The sequence below is a fragment of the Orycteropus afer genome, unplaced genomic scaffold, assembly GCF_000298275.1.
Source record: "Orycteropus afer afer isolate SDZICR_OR568_19922 unplaced genomic scaffold, OryAfe1.0 scaffold00020, whole genome shotgun sequence".
Taxonomy (NCBI): domain Eukaryota; kingdom Metazoa; phylum Chordata; class Mammalia; order Tubulidentata; family Orycteropodidae; genus Orycteropus; species Orycteropus afer.
Window position 1 is genome coordinate 18,926,989 of NW_006921607.1, and position 16,774 is coordinate 18,943,762.

Here is a 16,774-nt window from a genome sequence, read left to right on the forward strand (position 1 = left end):
TGTATGGAAAGTGAATTTGCTCTGTAAATCTTCACTCAAATCACAATAAATAAAATTAAAAAAAAAGAAATATAATACCACATTGGGCAAATCTTCTGTAAAAGATCTCTGGATTACTATAAAGCCTACCCCTACCCCATCCCAGTGCCCTTATTTGAGATTATCCAACTTGTGTAGTGGTATCTTTTGTGAATGTTTCCAGAGGTATCTGTGAATTATATTTGTTGGGATTTTCTAAACATTGCTTTCCTGGCTCCTACCTCACATTTCAGGAACTCTGGTGGCGTGGTGCCTAAGGCATTTGACTGCTAACCAGAAGGCTGGCAGTTCAAACCCACCAGCCACTCCTTGGAAGGTTGGGCACTCTACTTCCATAGTGGTAACACCTCGGAAACCCAGGGAGGGGTCGCTGTGAGTTGGATCTGACTTGATGGCAGCATGTTGCGTTTGTTGTTTGCATACCTAACATTTCAGTGGCATATCGAAGGAACTGAGCAAATCTTACCATACAAGATTAGCTTTGGTTGGCCAAGGTGGCTTGGAGTGATGGGCGAGAGCCTAGTCCTGAGCTGGATGCTGAACTGTTGGAGATTAAACCTTTACGGCCCATATTTTCTGTGTGTGTGTGTGTGTGTGTGTGTGTAAAACTGTTATGGAGGTTTGTCACTGACTTGTACATGAGGACAGCTTGTATCACACCTTTTTTTAATTCACCATCTTAAATGTCAGAAAGTACTTAGAGAAATCAGTGAGAAAGTTTCACCTCACCAGTGTCAGAAAATACGATGTAGATATTTCTTCTGCATCACCAACTATTAAATCACCCCCACAAACAGGTAGTTAGTGAGTTTCTTGTCTTACAGCCAAACAAGTACATAAAATTGGCAGAATGCTAATGATTCCTTATCACACCCACGTAAGCTTTAATTTCTGATCATTTGTTAAAGTCTAGAAGTGGAAGACATTTCTAACTCCATGTATCCCACATTCTTGCATATTCAGAAGGCTAATTAACTTGACCACAGTTCTTATGTCTCGAGGGTCATGTGTCCATGTCATAGGTGGGAATACTCAGATGTACATAGAAATCAGTACCACTCTCCTTTGTCACCGGGGCAGGGAGTTAAGAGCGGAGCTTCTAGGGTTCTTCTGCCCTTCCTTGTGTTCATGTTATGTGGTTGTCTTGCACCTTGACATCAATCCTTGCTTTAGAGTTTATTCCATCCAGGATGGTAGCAGAAATCTTCCTTCATCATAGTTTAGACTTTAGTCTTTTCAAACCCTTTTTAACAACCCTTCCTTGGTTTTAGGAGCTCTGGTGGCACTGTGATTAAAGCATGGGGTCTGCTAACCAAAAGGTCGGTAGTTTGAATACACCAGCTGCTCCGTGGAAGGAAGATGAGGTAGTCTTCTGTTAAGATTTACAGCCTTGGAAACCCTATGGGGCAGTTCTACTCTGTCCTACAGGGTCGCTATGAGTCGGAATTGACTCAATGGCATTAGGGGCTTTTTTTTTCTTTTGGTTTTCATTGGCTTTAGAATCGCTTTTTAAACTTCCCACCAAAAGACCTAATGTTTAAAAGACGTGGAAAAAAAGGCTTCCCGGAAACATGGTTTCCTCTGTCTAATCAAGGAACACATCTAAATGCAGAAGTTAGAAAATGGTGACTAATTATGGCTGTTCCTGGAATTCATTGTGTATGTTCATAATTACATGTTGTAGTCTTTGATTTAGTTTTTTTGACAGCTTGATGAAGCTTTGAATGGTTATCTTGAATTTAAAGGAATTCAGTCTTAGGAGAAAATTGCTGTTGGGTCACAGATTCAGCAGCAAGGCTGTGATGCTAATGTGGTGGTGGTGGTGAGGTTGATCTACCCTTTGTATTTTAAAGATAGTTTATAGCCTCTGCGCTGATAGGAAAAGTCAGTTTTGGGTACATGCCATGTGGGCTTTTCCCAAGAACACAAAAGTTTTACAGACAAAAAGCCAGAGGCTTTATTAGCAGTTAGACAGAGGCCAGTATGCTTGACAGTGAAATGGGACAGTGTGAATTCTCATCAGGCTAACTGCCCGAAACCTTCACTTCAGTACTGCTGTTTTTCTTCCTCTTGTTTTTTTGAAAACCTTTTCTTGACTTTTTACAATAGTGGTCTCATATAATATTTATCTTTTTGTGATTGACTAATAACTTCACTCAGCATAATAAGCTCTAAATTCATCCATATTATGAGCTGTTTTACAGATTCATTGCTATTCTTTACCATTGCATAGTATTCCATTTTGTGTATGTACCACAGTTTGTTGATCATTCCTCCGTTGATGGGCATTTAGGTTGTTTCCATCTTTGTGCTGTTACTGTGATGAACATGAGTATACATATGTATTTCTATTCATATTGTGGCTCTTATTTCTCTGCAATATATATCTTGTAGTGGGATTGCTGGATCCTATGATACTTCTATTTCCAGCTTTTTAAGGAAGCACCATATTGTTTTCTACAGTGGTTGCACCATTTTACAGTCCCACCAGCAGTGTTTAATGATGGTTCCATCATTATATGGAACCATTACATGCTCACCAGCACTTTTTTTTTTTTTTTTTTACTATTAATGTGGGGTGTGATGATACTTCATTGTTCTGATTTGATTTGCATCTGTCTAATGATCACGAATTTCTTCATGTGTTTGTTGGCCACCTGAATGTCTTTTTTGGTGAAGTAACTGTTCATGTCCTCTGCCCATTTTTAATTGGGTTATTTGTCTTTTTGTTGTTAAGTTGAATTTTCTATACATTTTAAAGATTAGCCTCTTGTCCACTATGGTATTGCCCAAAACTTGTAGTACTATTTTTCTACCATGCTTAAGCTCAAGTTCCTTGTTTTGGTTCAAAGCTCTGGACTTTGATATTTAAAGTCTGTTTTACCAATGTGGAACAAAACTCAAAATCATAAAAAGACCAGGTTTTTTGGTCTGATAGAGCTTGGTGACACCCCTGAGACTCTGGCCCCTAGCCACCCTTCAGGTCTGGAATTGAACTCACTCCCATTTCTTCCAGGCAAACAATAGACAGGCATACAGGGTAAACATTTACATCAGATACATACACTTCTTAGAATGACCCATCATAGGAGAACAGAAGGGTCTATATGCATAGAGAGACAGCTTGGGCGGGGGGAGTGCATGGAAGGGAAGTATACAGGGGAGAGGTAACTATGAAGAGGAAGTGGGAAGAGAGCTGTTACATTGTGGGGAATTACAGTCAATATCACGAGACAAAATGTCTATGAACTGCTGTATGGAAAATGAATTTGCTCTGTAAACTTTCACGCAAATCACAATAAAAAATAAAGTCTGTTTTACTTTGCCATCCCTTAAGCAATCCACCTTTGGTGTTGGGTCTTTATAGGGTGAGAAGGACTGGCAGAAATACGAGACTGCTCGGCGGCTGAAGAAATGTGTAGACAAGATTCGGAACCAGTATCGAGAAGACTGGAAGTCCAAAGAAATGAAAGTCCGGCAAAGAGCTGTCGCCTTGTACTTCATTGACAAGGTGAGAGCATCTTCTAGAGGTGTGGGCTGTGTGTTTAGCTCAACAGAGATGTAGGAAGTTTCCACTCTGCTCCAGGCCCTGTGCTTAAGTACTGTAGAGGCCGTGGCAGCCCACCAAGCCTCTGTTTCAGTAAGGAAGCTAGAAATGGAGAGAGCTGTTCCTAGTGTGTCTGTTGCTGTCTTGAATATAGTCTGCCTGTTAGGAGGCTCTGCATGAGTCTCTGTGTGTCAGAAATGCCGTTACATGTTCTAAAGTGGTAGCTTTCAAAATTTATTTTACATCACAAACTATTACACATGCAGATAAATTTGTGTGTGCATGTAAATAAAATCAGAAAAAAGAATGGTTATAACTAATAAAATTTTTAAAATCTGTTAGTGGATCACACCTGTAGTCTGAAAACTGCTAGAAGAGATCAGTTTCTCAGTACTCCTTAGAAGGAAAACAGTTCATGGTTTTCCCCCCAATTTTGTACTGTTTCTGTTTTAGCACATATTCGGAATTGTCTTAAAATTAAGCAACATTGAGACTAGCTTTTTTGAGTCCAATTACCCATAGTAGAAACACTTCTTCATTTGCTGTCTCATTTTGCTTGTGTTATTTTTTTAAGTGTCTCTCTTCCCCCACATCCTCCTCTGAGAGAACAAAATAGAGAAAAGGAGGCTTGGGTATGGTAAAGTGTAATACCCTGTGATTCTCCAGATCTCAGTCCACGGGGAGGAGGTAATACTGCCTGCAGAATCTAGAGTTTCAGGCCTTACACACTGATGCTTTGTCCCCAAAGATAAATGGGAAGCTTCTACTTGGGGTTTCCTAGAGGTCTTCTGGGAACTCTGGTAGCATAGTGCCTAAGGCACTTGACTGCTAACCAGAAGGCTGGCGGTTCAAACCCATCAGCCACTCCTCGGAAAGAAGGTGGGGCAATCTACTTCCGTAGTGATACTGCCTTGGAAACCCAAGGAGGGGTCGCTATGAGTCGGCACATAACAACAACAACAACAGAGACCTAGGAAAAGAAGAGCTATGACGGTATAGTGGTTAAAGCATTCAACTGCTAACCAAAAGGTTGACAGTTGGAATGTACCAACCACTCCACAGGAAAAAGATGGGGCAATCTTTTACTGTAAAGATTACAGCCTTGGAAGTCCTATGGGGCAGTTCTACTTGATCATACAGGGTTGCTGTGAGTCAGAATTGGCTCAGTAGCAGTGGTTTTAGCGATCTTCTGAAATTCCAGTCTCTTCATTCACCTTCTTTCTTTTTTTCCTTCTCCTCCCCTGGACAGCTTGCTCTGAGAGCAGGCAATGAGAAGGAGGAAGGGGAAACAGCGGACACTGTGGGTTGCTGCTCACTTCGTGTGGAGCACATCAATTTACATCCAGAGTTGGATGGTCAGGAATATGTGGTAGAGTTTGATTTCCTCGGGAAGGACTCAATCAGATACTATAACAAGGTCCCTGTTGAAAAACGGGTAAGTCAATGTGGCCTGTGGTCCCTGGCCTGTTTATTCATTCAGTCATTTGTTCAAAGAGCATTTACTGATTGTTTTGTTATGTTCTGCACTGTGCTGGATACCAGTAAAAAGGAATTTGAAAGAGACAGGAGAGCTACTGTTCAGTGTCTTAGGTACTTTCTTTGAGTCCCTGGCCGCCTCTGCTACCTTCCTGGGAATGACGGTAACAGGCCATCTCCTGTAGTGTTATTCAGTGGAGCATGCTGTAGAGAGCTGACCTTCATGACCAACATCATGTCAGAGTTAACCCAGCATACCATTTTAATGATTTACCCACACCTCAATATCCCCTGGTTATGTTCACATTCGTCACTTTTGCAGATTTATTCAGCCTCTTCCCAACTCCTGAGTAAGTGAAGATGTAGCCCTTTTGTACCCAAGTCTCTGAGCCCCATAACTGCAGCTCCATGGCCCCCAACAATCTTTCCCAAAGTACTGGGCTTGACTCAGAGGCCTACGCAGTGTAGTATCCCTGTAACCCACCTACCGTTGGCCTGATGTTCAGTCAGTAATAAGGTTTTGCTGACTCTGAAAGTGCTCTAAAAATAAAGAAGGCTAAAGAGACCTGACAATTAAATGTAATACCTAATCCTAGATTGTATCTTATCCTGAAGATAAAGAATATCATTAGATAAACTGAAATATGGTTAGTATATTAGAGTGTATGTTAGTGTGAATTTATGACTCTAAGTACTGTGGTTATGTACTTAAGAAATTCTTAGGAAATTCACACTGAAATATTTGAGGATAAAGGGCCATAATATATATAAGTTACAGACAGTTGGGTCATAGAAAATAATTATGTATGTATACAACATACAGATATAGAAAGAGTGAGCACACATGCTGTGCAGATTAGGTACAGAATAAATGAGTATTTATGTTGCCTGATATAGGTGCATTTGTATATTATATAGTCTTTTTTTGGGAGGGGCAAGGTTTTGTAAGTTTAAGATTATTTCCAAACAAAAGGTTTAAAGCAGATGATAACGAGGTTTTGCTCTCTTCCTTTAGGTTTTTAAGAACTTACAGCTGTTTATGGAGAATAAGCAGCCCGAGGATGATCTTTTTGATAGACTGAATGTGAGTGTATAAAGTACTCTCCTGGCAGGGAAGTGGGGTCCCAGCTGTAACCTCACAAGCTCCCAGAGGAATGGGTAGGGTGACATCACTTGGGCTCTCCCTTGAGCCTAGCCTTGAGGCACACAGCAAATACATGCCCCAGACTGGCTCAGAAGGAATGACAAAGCCCTGGGGCAGAACTAGACAGTCCCTGCCTTTTATCCTCTGCTGGCTCCTACAGAGTCTTTCCTTGACTAGGTGCCCAACTACCTCTGCTGGAAATTCAAGACCTGTCCCTAACAGCTTCTAGGAAAGATCTTATTAGGGAAGGACACATTTGCTTTTATTTCTTGTCTAAGATTTAAGTACTTAAATATGACAAGGGGCCTTTAGGGAGGTATCCAACCCTATATTCTGGAATTTTTAACACTTTTTTCCCTAATTTCATGCCAGCAGGGTAATAAGCCTGGCAAGGGTGTGACTACACTGGCATAATTGACTCTTGGAGCTTGCCAGAAAGGGCAGGGGTGGTATGCCTTTTAACTAAGTCCCAACATCCTCTCTGCTGCTTTGTCTCCTCCAGACTGGTATTCTAAATAAGCATCTTCAGGATCTTATGGAAGGCTTGACAGCCAAGGTCTTCCGTACGTACAATGCCTCCATCACGCTACAGCAACAGCTAAAAGAACTCACAGCTCGTAAGTACTGGTTGGCCAGACAGGGCCTACACCCCTATTAATGGTGTCCAGTGTCCTTGCTTAGCTAAGTCTTAGATCCGTTCTACTTTTTCTCTTTAACCTTGTAACTAGAAACCTTTTCCCTCACAGACCTCTAGTAGGGAGCTATGGCTTAGTTGTATAAACATAGGATCAGTGCTGTTCCCCACTCCTACCCCAGCATTTAGATTAATTTGCTCTGAAAATGCCTGCATTTTGTGTTCTGAGTCATTTTGTGTTCTATGTGTTCTGTGTACTGTAAAGCTTAAAGGATGAAGACACTGTACTTTGCTGTTCTGTTAAATGGGAGAGAGTAAGGTTGTCAAGGTTAGGATCAGCCCTTTATAGGAGCAAATCCTTTCTTTGGAGGTCATGTGCCCCCCCCCCCCCATGAGTAGGTATTAACTCTCCTAAAGACTAGCTTACGGAAGGTATCACCAAGATCCAACAGACCTTTTTTTTTTTTCCTGGAGCTCAGTCACTGCTAAAACTTCCACTGTTGGCTATAAATATGTCAAGTGGCCTTATAGTTTGAGCCAGAAAAGCCAGAGATAGGTATGTTGAGGGTCAGTATTTTGGGATAGGTTAGGATAAAAAGTGCCACACAACATTTCTTGGATGACATTTGAATTTTTCTTTTATAAAAATGTACTGTCTTGTAGTTTAAAAATTTAAAACTCGTAATCTTCTGTCTTACCCTTCTGTACAGACTATCTGTCCCAATTCCACATTTTCTTCAGGCTCCATTGGGTGGGTAGGTGGGGAGGCCAGAAGTGAGGCAAGCATAGGAGCAGTCTGACCAGACTCCCTGGGTGAGCAAGGTTTTAGCTTTAGCTGTAATGCCACTGAGGGCCAGAATTCCTCTGGTAATGAAAATTAACCCAGGCTACACTTACATATAAAATTTCTGCTATCATTTTTCCTGTAACTCTGTTAACTCTTTAAGATTTTTGGTCTTGTATCTCAGAAGACATATGACTTGATCATCTGGGTGAGATGAGAACCATTAAAATCACGGGGATGAAGCTCGAGGGGAAGACAAGTTGTGTGTGCTCTTGGTATGCAAATTGACACTCTTACTATCATGTTTCTTTACAGCGGATGAGAATATCCCAGCAAAGATCCTTTCTTATAACCGTGCCAACCGAGCTGTTGCAATTCTTTGTAACCATCAGAGAGCACCACCGAAAACTTTTGAGAAGTCCATGATGAACTTGCAATCTAAGGTATTTTGGAAGGGGAACGAATATCTGCTGTGGACAGAAAATCTGAAAATAAGAGGCATTTATAACCCAAATCCCTGGGTTGGTAGATGAGACCATTCCTGAGTCAGTTCTGGGAGAAAGATCACCTCTAAAGCTTAATAAGGATATTTTACTTGATAGTAGCTATTCCTGATCAAGATAGTGAATATCGGGGTGCTTATTGTTCAGAAAGTATTTATTCTATGAAAAAAGTTCTACATTGACCACTACCTGATTTGAAAAGCTAAATCTGACATACTCTTTGAAAAATTGCTAATTATTATCCTTATATTTATACACAAGGAAATAAATACAATCTTCTTCACAGTTTCTCGCCACAGCCTAAAAATATAACTGTTTCTAAATTAGATTGTTTCAGATTGAAAAGATAATGAAATAATATTTAAAGATTTTTTTTTTACAAAATAATATCCTCCATAATCCTAGCACAACTATATTTATTTTTATATATTCCATGTGGGAGCTCTGGTAGCATAGTGGCTAAGACACTTGCCTGCTAATCAGACGGCTGGCCGTTCAGACCCACCAGTCACTCCTCGGAAGGAAGGTTGGGCAATCCTACTTCCGTAGTGATACTGCCTTGGAAACCCAAGGAGGGGTCACTATGAGTCAGGTTTGACTCGACGGCACATAACAACAATAACAACAACATATTCCATGTGGATCATATTTTTATATAGTTGATCATAGAACACCTGTTGAATACTGGCTGTATGCCAGAGTTGCTGCCCCAAACCAAAATGAAAACCCACTGCCATCAACTCGATTCCACCTCATAGCGACCCTGTAGGACAGAGTGGAACTGCTTCATTGGTTTCCAAAGCTATAAATCTTTACGGAAGCAGACTGCCTCATCTGTCTCTCGGCAGAGCAGCTAGTGAATTCAGACTACCAACCTTTTGGTTAGCAGCTGAATGCTTTAACCACTGTACCACCAGAGCCCCGGAGACACTTAAAGCCTACCAAAAAAAACAAACTCACTGCTATCAAGTTGATTTGACTCATACCGACCCCTCCTTGGGTTTCCAAGGCGATTTCTCTACAGAAGTAGATTGCCCAATCTTCCCTCCAAGGAGTAGCTGGTGGGTTTGAACCTTCAGCCTTCTGGTTAGCGGCACTATGCCACGAGAGCTCCCACTTAAAGCCAGGGAGAGATTGCCATGCAAACTAGTAGATGTTGTTCCTCTTCTTTGTGCTCTCTTTTTCCTACTCTGTGCCTGGTACTGAATTTCTAAGCCCCAAGGCAGTTGACATTTGATCATGAGCAGTTCTGTGTTAGTAATGGCTACACATCACTGTCCACCTGTCAGTTTGTCATACCGTGGTGGCTTGTATATTGCCCTGGTGCTGGAAGTTATGCCACCAGTATTTCAAATATACGTACTCCTCCTTGTCAACATGGTTAAGTTCCAAAGGCCAAGTTGTTAAGTGAGAATCGGTGTTATGCAAAAATGGAGGATGACCATTTCTGATCACAAAATGGAGGATGACCACACTGTTATATAACTACCAAACCACTGAGATCACAGCCCAGCCAAGCTGAGCCATAATTTAACCACCACAGCCGGCGTTAATCCCGCCTCACACCTCAGTGGTGGTTACTGCCAGTGTGAGATGAGTGTCCAGACTGAGATTAAGATGAAAGGCCTTGTGATCTACTTCCAAAGTTAGCCAGGGAAAAATTTATAAATCACAACAGATTATTGTCCATATAATGCTGGAAGATGAACCCTCTAGGTTAGAAGTCATTACACAAGAATGGACTCAAAGATACCAGCAGTCATGAAGAATGGTGCAGAACTGGGCAGTGTTTCATTCTTTTATACATAAAGTCAGGTCCAACTCGATGACAACTAACAACAATGTTGTTGTTGTTGTTGTTATGTGCCGTCGAGTCGGCCCCGACTCATAGCGACCCCTCCTTGGGTTTCCGAGGCAGTATCACTACGGAAGTAGGATTGCCCAACCTTCCTTCCGAGGAGTGGCTGGTGGATTTGAACCGCCAGCCGTCTGGTTAGCAGGCAAGTGTCTTAGCCACTATGCTACCAGAGCTCCCATGTCACAACAATGACTACATAACTAATCTGTCCTAATTAACCCACATTGAGAATTCCCAGGTATTTCCCTGTGGCGCAGATATGACTGACACAGGGTTACAAAACAAATCAATGACGTTGAAATACACCTATCAAGATATGTTTCAAAGACTGTGATATGCTAATAGATGTGATTCTTTATTAATTTCATAAATAAGATCTTGAGGCAGGTCTAATAACTACAATAAATTTCAAGGCAGAAAAGAATATAAATTATACTTCAAGTTTTCTGTAACAGTGGTAGTAGGATGTGAAAATATTTGTGATTTCTTTTGGTGATAGAGTACTATTGATAGTACTGTGGTCTGTTACCTGCATTCATAATTAAGGAAGAAGTGCTAAATTTTAATTGGAGGTTAGTGAAATTACACATGTAATTTTTTCCCATCCAAGTTCATGGACTGTCTATACTTAAACAACTGGAATTTAAAAACTGCTGTAGAATGAGACATAAATTTTGAGGCGCAGAGAATTTTCCTTCTGTTGAGAGTTCCTTAAGATAAAATACCCAGGAGTAGGACATCTGGGTCTAAAAATATATGCAACTTAAGGTTTATGCTATAGATGCCTCTTAGTGTTCTTGAGGGAGCTCTGGTAGCATAGTGGCGAAGGCATTTGACTGCTAACCAGAAGGCTGGAGGTTCAAACCCACCAGCCACTCCTCGGAAAGAAGATGGGACAATCTACTTCCGTAGTGATACTGCCTCGGAAACCCAAGAAGGGGTCGCTATGAGTCGGGTCCGACTCGACGGCATATAACAACAACAACAACAAAGTGTTCTTGAAGGGATGTTCCTAGCCAAAGTAAATGAATATACCTTCTTAGACTCTTGAATCCTTGGAGCATGGTTGATAGGTAAAGAACCTTCCAGATCTCATTCATCCTGGTGGCTCCACTTATGCCATTCTGCTAACATGGTGGTCAGCTGGTTTTGTTTACTCTCTTCATGTTGTCATCTCAAGCCAGAAATAAACACATGAATATTCAGGTGGTGGTTACCTAATTCTGGAGACCCTTCCTTGGAGCATGAGGAGGTCTTTTGTTGGTCTCACTCTGGAACCACTGTTTGGGCAGCCCAGGCTGCCTGCCAGACGAGCCCTCCAAGCCTCAGAACCCTCCCCTGCCCTCCCCTGTGTGCCCACAAAGCAAACACATGCCTGTTTGCCAAGTGAATCAATGGAGTCTTTGATGCTTTGAGAGAATTTGACATGGCATTGCCAGCTTAGCATTCACAGAAATGGTTAAAAGATTGTGGTTTACTGCATTTCTAGTCCTATAAAAAATCTGGCTTGGGGTGTCTGTGATGCTTTGATGTATAGAAAAAGCAGTTTCCTCAGCTTGGCTTTGGACAGCATAGATGTTGGAAGTAAGCCATTCATAGTAAAATGTATTTAATGATTCTTTAACAATGGTGGCCACTGTTTCCAGTCTGGCTGTGTGAGTATATGTAACAGATGATTCTAGGCTCAGCAAACAACAGCCCAAAGTGCGTGAGTCAGACACGTTTTTACTCTGCAGAGATTCCCTTGACCTCACAGGTCAACAAGTGATACCAGGTATGAGGTTCTCCTGCCCCCGGCAGAGTGAGCTCACAGGCTGGGGCTCCAGCTCCATGGGTACCCTCTGCTGTCTCTAAGCAGCATTGTCGAGCTCTTCAGAGGTGCTTTAGAAAATGTAATAAGCAGCAAAGGGTGAAAGTGCCTCTGTCTCTTCCTCTGTAGATGAGGCCTCCACAAGACTTCAATTAGGAAAAGACGGCCATAGCTGAAAATGTTCTCATACTTCTGTTTTTGAGTGATAACTACTGTAATTTACTTTCCACCTCCAGTCTGTCTCTCTTTAAAAATGGAATGACAAAACTGGGGTGTGCCATTTATTGGTTTGGAACAAACTGATTGAGCTGTTTGGAATCCTGGGTCCCTTTTAATTACCGTTTTTTGGTCCCTCGACTATTCTCATCAGTATATCCTTTTTCTTTGAAAAGCTGGTAACTCCTTTCGAGGGTGCTGGGCTTGCTCAGTAGATGCAAGGATCTTGTCTCAGGCTTCATAAAGAGTATCTCCTATGCAGGTCTGGAATTGAACCCACTCCCGTGGCTTCTAGCCAAACAAAAGATAGGCATATGAGGTGAACATTTACATTAGGTACATACACAACTTGCAGAAATCAATCATGGGATATAGAAGGGCTGTGTGTGCACAGCAAGATAGCTCGAGGCCAGAGTGCTCAGGAGGGAAGGACCTAGGGAAGAGGTAACTATGGGGAGGAAGTGGGAGGCGGGGAGCTGTTGCATTGTGGTAAAATGTAGTCAGTGTCATGAGACAAAATGTATGTGAGCTGCTGTATGGAAAGTGAATTTGCTCTGTAAACTTTCACCCAAATCACAGTAAAAATTTTTTAAAAAAGAGTGTTTCCTACAGTATTACAATGAAGGCTAAAACCTAGCACAGGTTCCGTTTGATAAACACCACTTACCTATAGCCCTCCTCCCCAGGTATTGAAAATTGAAAACCAAAGTTTGTTGTAATTGAAAGATTAGGACCAAGATTCCCAGTCCAGGAAGAACTTCTTCCTGAGCCTGAAGAGCCTCCAGGTCACTGCCATGTTGAACACTTATTTCTTGAGGCTCGCTGAAAAACAGAAAGAGACAAATACTAGTCAGTACTTGCTTTCATGAAGCCACACCTTTGTGTTGTAGCCTGACTGGTGGAGACAACTTCTTTAGGTTTTTGTCTTTCATTATGGAGCCGTTCTCTTTTTTTCTTAGCTTATTTTGCTCCTAATTCTTAGTGTTGATCCTTCCCATACAGATTGATGCCAAGAAGGATCAGCTAGCAGATGCCCGGAGAGACCTGAAAAGTGCTAAGGCTGATGCCAAGGTCATGAAGGACGCAAAGACCAAAAAGTATGTACCTGGTATTGTGTGAAGCTGGGGTTTGGTTGACAGAGAAAAGCAGGTAACACCAGTCAGAGGCCCTGAAACCCCATTTTTCTAGGGTTTCTGAGCAGTATCTTCTGAAAATCTCCCTACCTGGAGCTTTTATAACTGTGCTGCCCAGAATTGGTGGGTATGGGTTGCAGTGTCGTCTTGTGCAGGCGTTGGATCTGGCTCTTGACGAGTGTCCACCATTCTTCCAGGGTGGTGGAATCAAAGAAGAAAGCTGTACAGAGACTGGAGGAGCAGTTGATGAAGCTGGAAGTTCAGGCCACAGACCGAGAAGAAAACAAACAAATTGCCTTGGGAACCTCCAAACTCAATTATTTGGACCCTCGGATCTCAGTGGCTTGGTAAGCACTGAGCCCTTCTTGAGCTTTCTGGCACAGTAAAGGTAGAGAGGCTTCTGGGAGCATTATTCACTTTCATGTGCCATTCCTAAGTCTTGTACTTGAAGTCCTCTGTGGAAACTGCTGGGTTGTGCTGTGCTCTGCTTGCTGAACCTTTTCTACACATTCAACACAGCATCCTGGGTGGTCCCATGAACAGTACTGCTTCCAGTACCTTTGAATGTTTTTACGTTCTAATTTTAAAAGTTGGGCTCAGTCCCTGCCCATCATAGAACTTTGGGGTAGGAATGGAAACTCTTAGCCCTTACTGAAGAGAACACTATATTTTTTAAATTTACACATTAATAAAACTTCTCACTATTTTTTTGCCAATAAAAGAAGAAAATGGGAACAAGGCAGAAGAAAAAAAAAAAAAAAAAGAATACGGATTTGACCAGGCTATACAGAGAGACGGGAGCTCTGGTAGCATAGTGACTAAGACACTTGCCTGCTAACCAGACGGCTGGCGGTTCAAACCCACCAGCCACTCCTCGGAAGGAAGGTTGGGCAATCCTACTTCCGTAGTGATACTGCCTCGGAAACCCAAGGAGGGGTCGCTATGAGTCGGGGCCGACTCCACGGCACATAACAACAACAACAACAACATACAGAGAGACAGAGGGACTTTTTAAACAAAGGCAGATAGTTCTCTGTTGCTTTTTCTCTTGTATGCGCGCACACGTGAGCATGCACGTGCACACACACAGAGTCTGTAATAACCTCCAGACTAAATGGCTTTCTGGAGCATACTGAGTTAGCTTGTGTTGTTAAATTTTTGCGTAGATGGAGACATATCTCCCTATGGCTCTTTGTTTCCCCAGTTCTTCTGCCTTGTCTGTTCATTTTCCCATGTGTAGTGGTAGAGGTTTGATTAGCTCTTCACAGCGGTTAAGAGGATGGACTCTGGAGTCAGACTGCTTGGGTTTATATTTCAGCTCTATCATCTACTAGCTGCTTGACTTTAAGCCAATTACTTATCTTCTCTGCCTTTGTTTTCTCATCTGTGTAATGAGTATAAGTAGCACCTATCTCAGGGTCATCATCAGGAATAAATGAATTAATCATATAAAGCCTTTGCAACATCTCTGGTGTGCCATTAATTTGCTCTTGGGCTCCCTCACCAGACTGATGTAAAGGAGAAGGTGGCCCATCTAAGCCTGGACTCCCAGCTCTGGGCCATTCCTCTCTGAGTCATGCTAATCCGCTTCTTTCTTCCTTGCTTGCAGGTGCAAGAAGTGGGGGGTCCCAATTGAGAAAATTTACAACAAAACCCAGCGGGAGAAGTTTGCCTGGGCCATCGACATGGCTGATGAGGACTACGAGTTTTAGCCAGTCTCAAGGGGCAGGGTTCTGTGATAAGGAACAATGTGGTTTGGGGAAGATGGATAAACTGTGAGCCTCGCTTGCCCTCGCGCATGAGGGAAAGAGGCAGCAAGTCTTAACAAACCAACATCTTTGTGAAAAGATAAACCTGGAGATATTATAAGGAAGAGCTGAGCCAGTTGTCCTATGGACAACTTATTTAAAAATATTTCAGATATCAAAATTCTAGCTTTATGATTTGTTTTGAATTTTGTTTTTATTTTTAAGAGGGCAAGTGGATGGGAATTTGTCAGAACTCTGCCAGGCAAATTCACTGTTTCACTGAGGCGTTTGGATTCTTAGCTACTGTATACGAAGTCCGATTATATTGGTGCGTTTTTACAGTTAGGGTTTTGCAATAACTTCTATATTTTAATAGAAATGAATTCCTAAACTCCCTCCCCTCTTCCCATTTCAGGAATTTAAAATTAAGTAGAACAAAAACCCAGCGCACCTGTTAGAGTCGTCACTATCTATCGTCATGGGAATCAATTTTCATTAAACTTGAAGCAGTCGTGACATCGGCAGTGTTTTGGTTCAGACACCTGTTCACAGAAAAGCATGATGGGAAAATATTTCCTGACTTGAGTGTTCCTTTTTAAATGTGAATTTTTATTTCTTTTTAATTATTTTAAAATATTTAAACCGTTTTCTTGATCTTAAAGATCGTGTAGATTGGGGTTGGGAGGGATGAGGTGTGAGTGAGTCTAAGGATAATGAAATAATCAGTGACTGAATCCATTTTCCCATCATCCTTTGTTCTGCGCATTCTCTGTCCCCTTCGTGATACCATCTTTTTTCTTTTTAAACTCTAGTCTTTCACTCGAAAGATTTTATTGTACAAAAAGTTCCACAGGTCACTAAATTTAGAGGAAAATGAGTATTTGGTCCAAAAAAAGAAAAATAATCAAGATTTTAGGGCTTTTATTTTTTTTTCTTTTGTAATTGTGTAAAAAATGGGGGAAAAACATAAAAAGCAGAATTTTAATGTGAAGACATTTTTTGCTATAATCATTAGTTTTAGAGGCATTGTTAGTTTAGTGTGTGTGCAGAGTCCATTTCCCACATCTTTCCTCAAGTATCTTCTATTTTTATCATGAATTCCCTTTTAATCAACTGTAGGTTATTTAAAATAAATTCCTACAACTTAACAGAAACTTAGTGCCTGCCTCTTTGTTACCCAGGGCTCCAGGCCAGACAGAGTAGGGACCCTGGGATTGGGCTTGAGATGTGGTCTCACCACTCAGGTCTCAGGGGTGGGTCCCTCCCCTGAGACTGGGCCTGGCCTGGCCTGGCAGGTGGTTCATCTGCCCTGCTGTTGTGGGTATGGCTCAAAGGGGATCCAAAGTCCACATCCCTAGCTAGAGGCAGGCCCAGGAAGTAAAGGAGGGTACAGGAAATCCACAGGAACAGGTGGAGTACCACCCTGGTATCTGAAGCTGAGGGTAATGTGTATTGAACAAGATGGAACAAGTATACTTGAGGTAATTTTTTCTTATTTTTGCTATTTGTGCTGGTCAGAAGCGGAAATAAAGGAGCTTCTTTGGGTTTGTTTATGTGGCTAAGTTTTACAGTCAGGATGAGAGGCATGAAGGGCACCAGGCTAATTAGAACACCATCCCTGCAGCCCTCTCCCAGGTAGAATATAGTCGTCTTCCTACACTGGTTGGCTGGTTGAAAGAGGGAGGCATGTGTCTCTGTGACTACTTCCTAGTGCTCCATGTTGCTATGAAAATTGATTCTCTCCTCATCTTAGATTGTAGCAGTATCTGGAATTCAGAATAAAGGTTGAGGTCTCCAGGTCAAATGGAGCAGGGAGGCCAGAGTAGTTAGAATTGGTAGCTTAATAGAAGGGCCTTAGGCACCCTGGCTTGCTAGCATGAGG

The 16,774-nt window shown here is 41.9% G+C and overlaps 1 protein-coding gene across 1 annotated transcript in view; it reads left to right on the forward strand.

Moving 5' to 3' along the window:
- TOP1 (DNA topoisomerase I) overlaps nucleotides 1–14,856 on the forward strand; it is a 129,026-nt gene extending 114,170 nt beyond the window's left edge. The window contains exons 14-21 of the mRNA XM_007934668.2: nucleotides 3,407–3,550; nucleotides 4,836–5,021; nucleotides 6,078–6,146; nucleotides 6,709–6,823; nucleotides 7,940–8,067; nucleotides 13,014–13,108; nucleotides 13,342–13,491; nucleotides 14,754–14,856. Coding sequence (XP_007932859.1) covers nucleotides 3,407–3,550; nucleotides 4,836–5,021; nucleotides 6,078–6,146; nucleotides 6,709–6,823; nucleotides 7,940–8,067; nucleotides 13,014–13,108; nucleotides 13,342–13,491; nucleotides 14,754–14,856 — 990 coding nt within the window. The remainder of the gene's footprint in view (nucleotides 1–3,406; nucleotides 3,551–4,835; nucleotides 5,022–6,077; nucleotides 6,147–6,708; nucleotides 6,824–7,939; nucleotides 8,068–13,013; nucleotides 13,109–13,341; nucleotides 13,492–14,753) is intronic.
- Nucleotides 14,857–16,774: the final 1,918 nt, after the last annotated feature.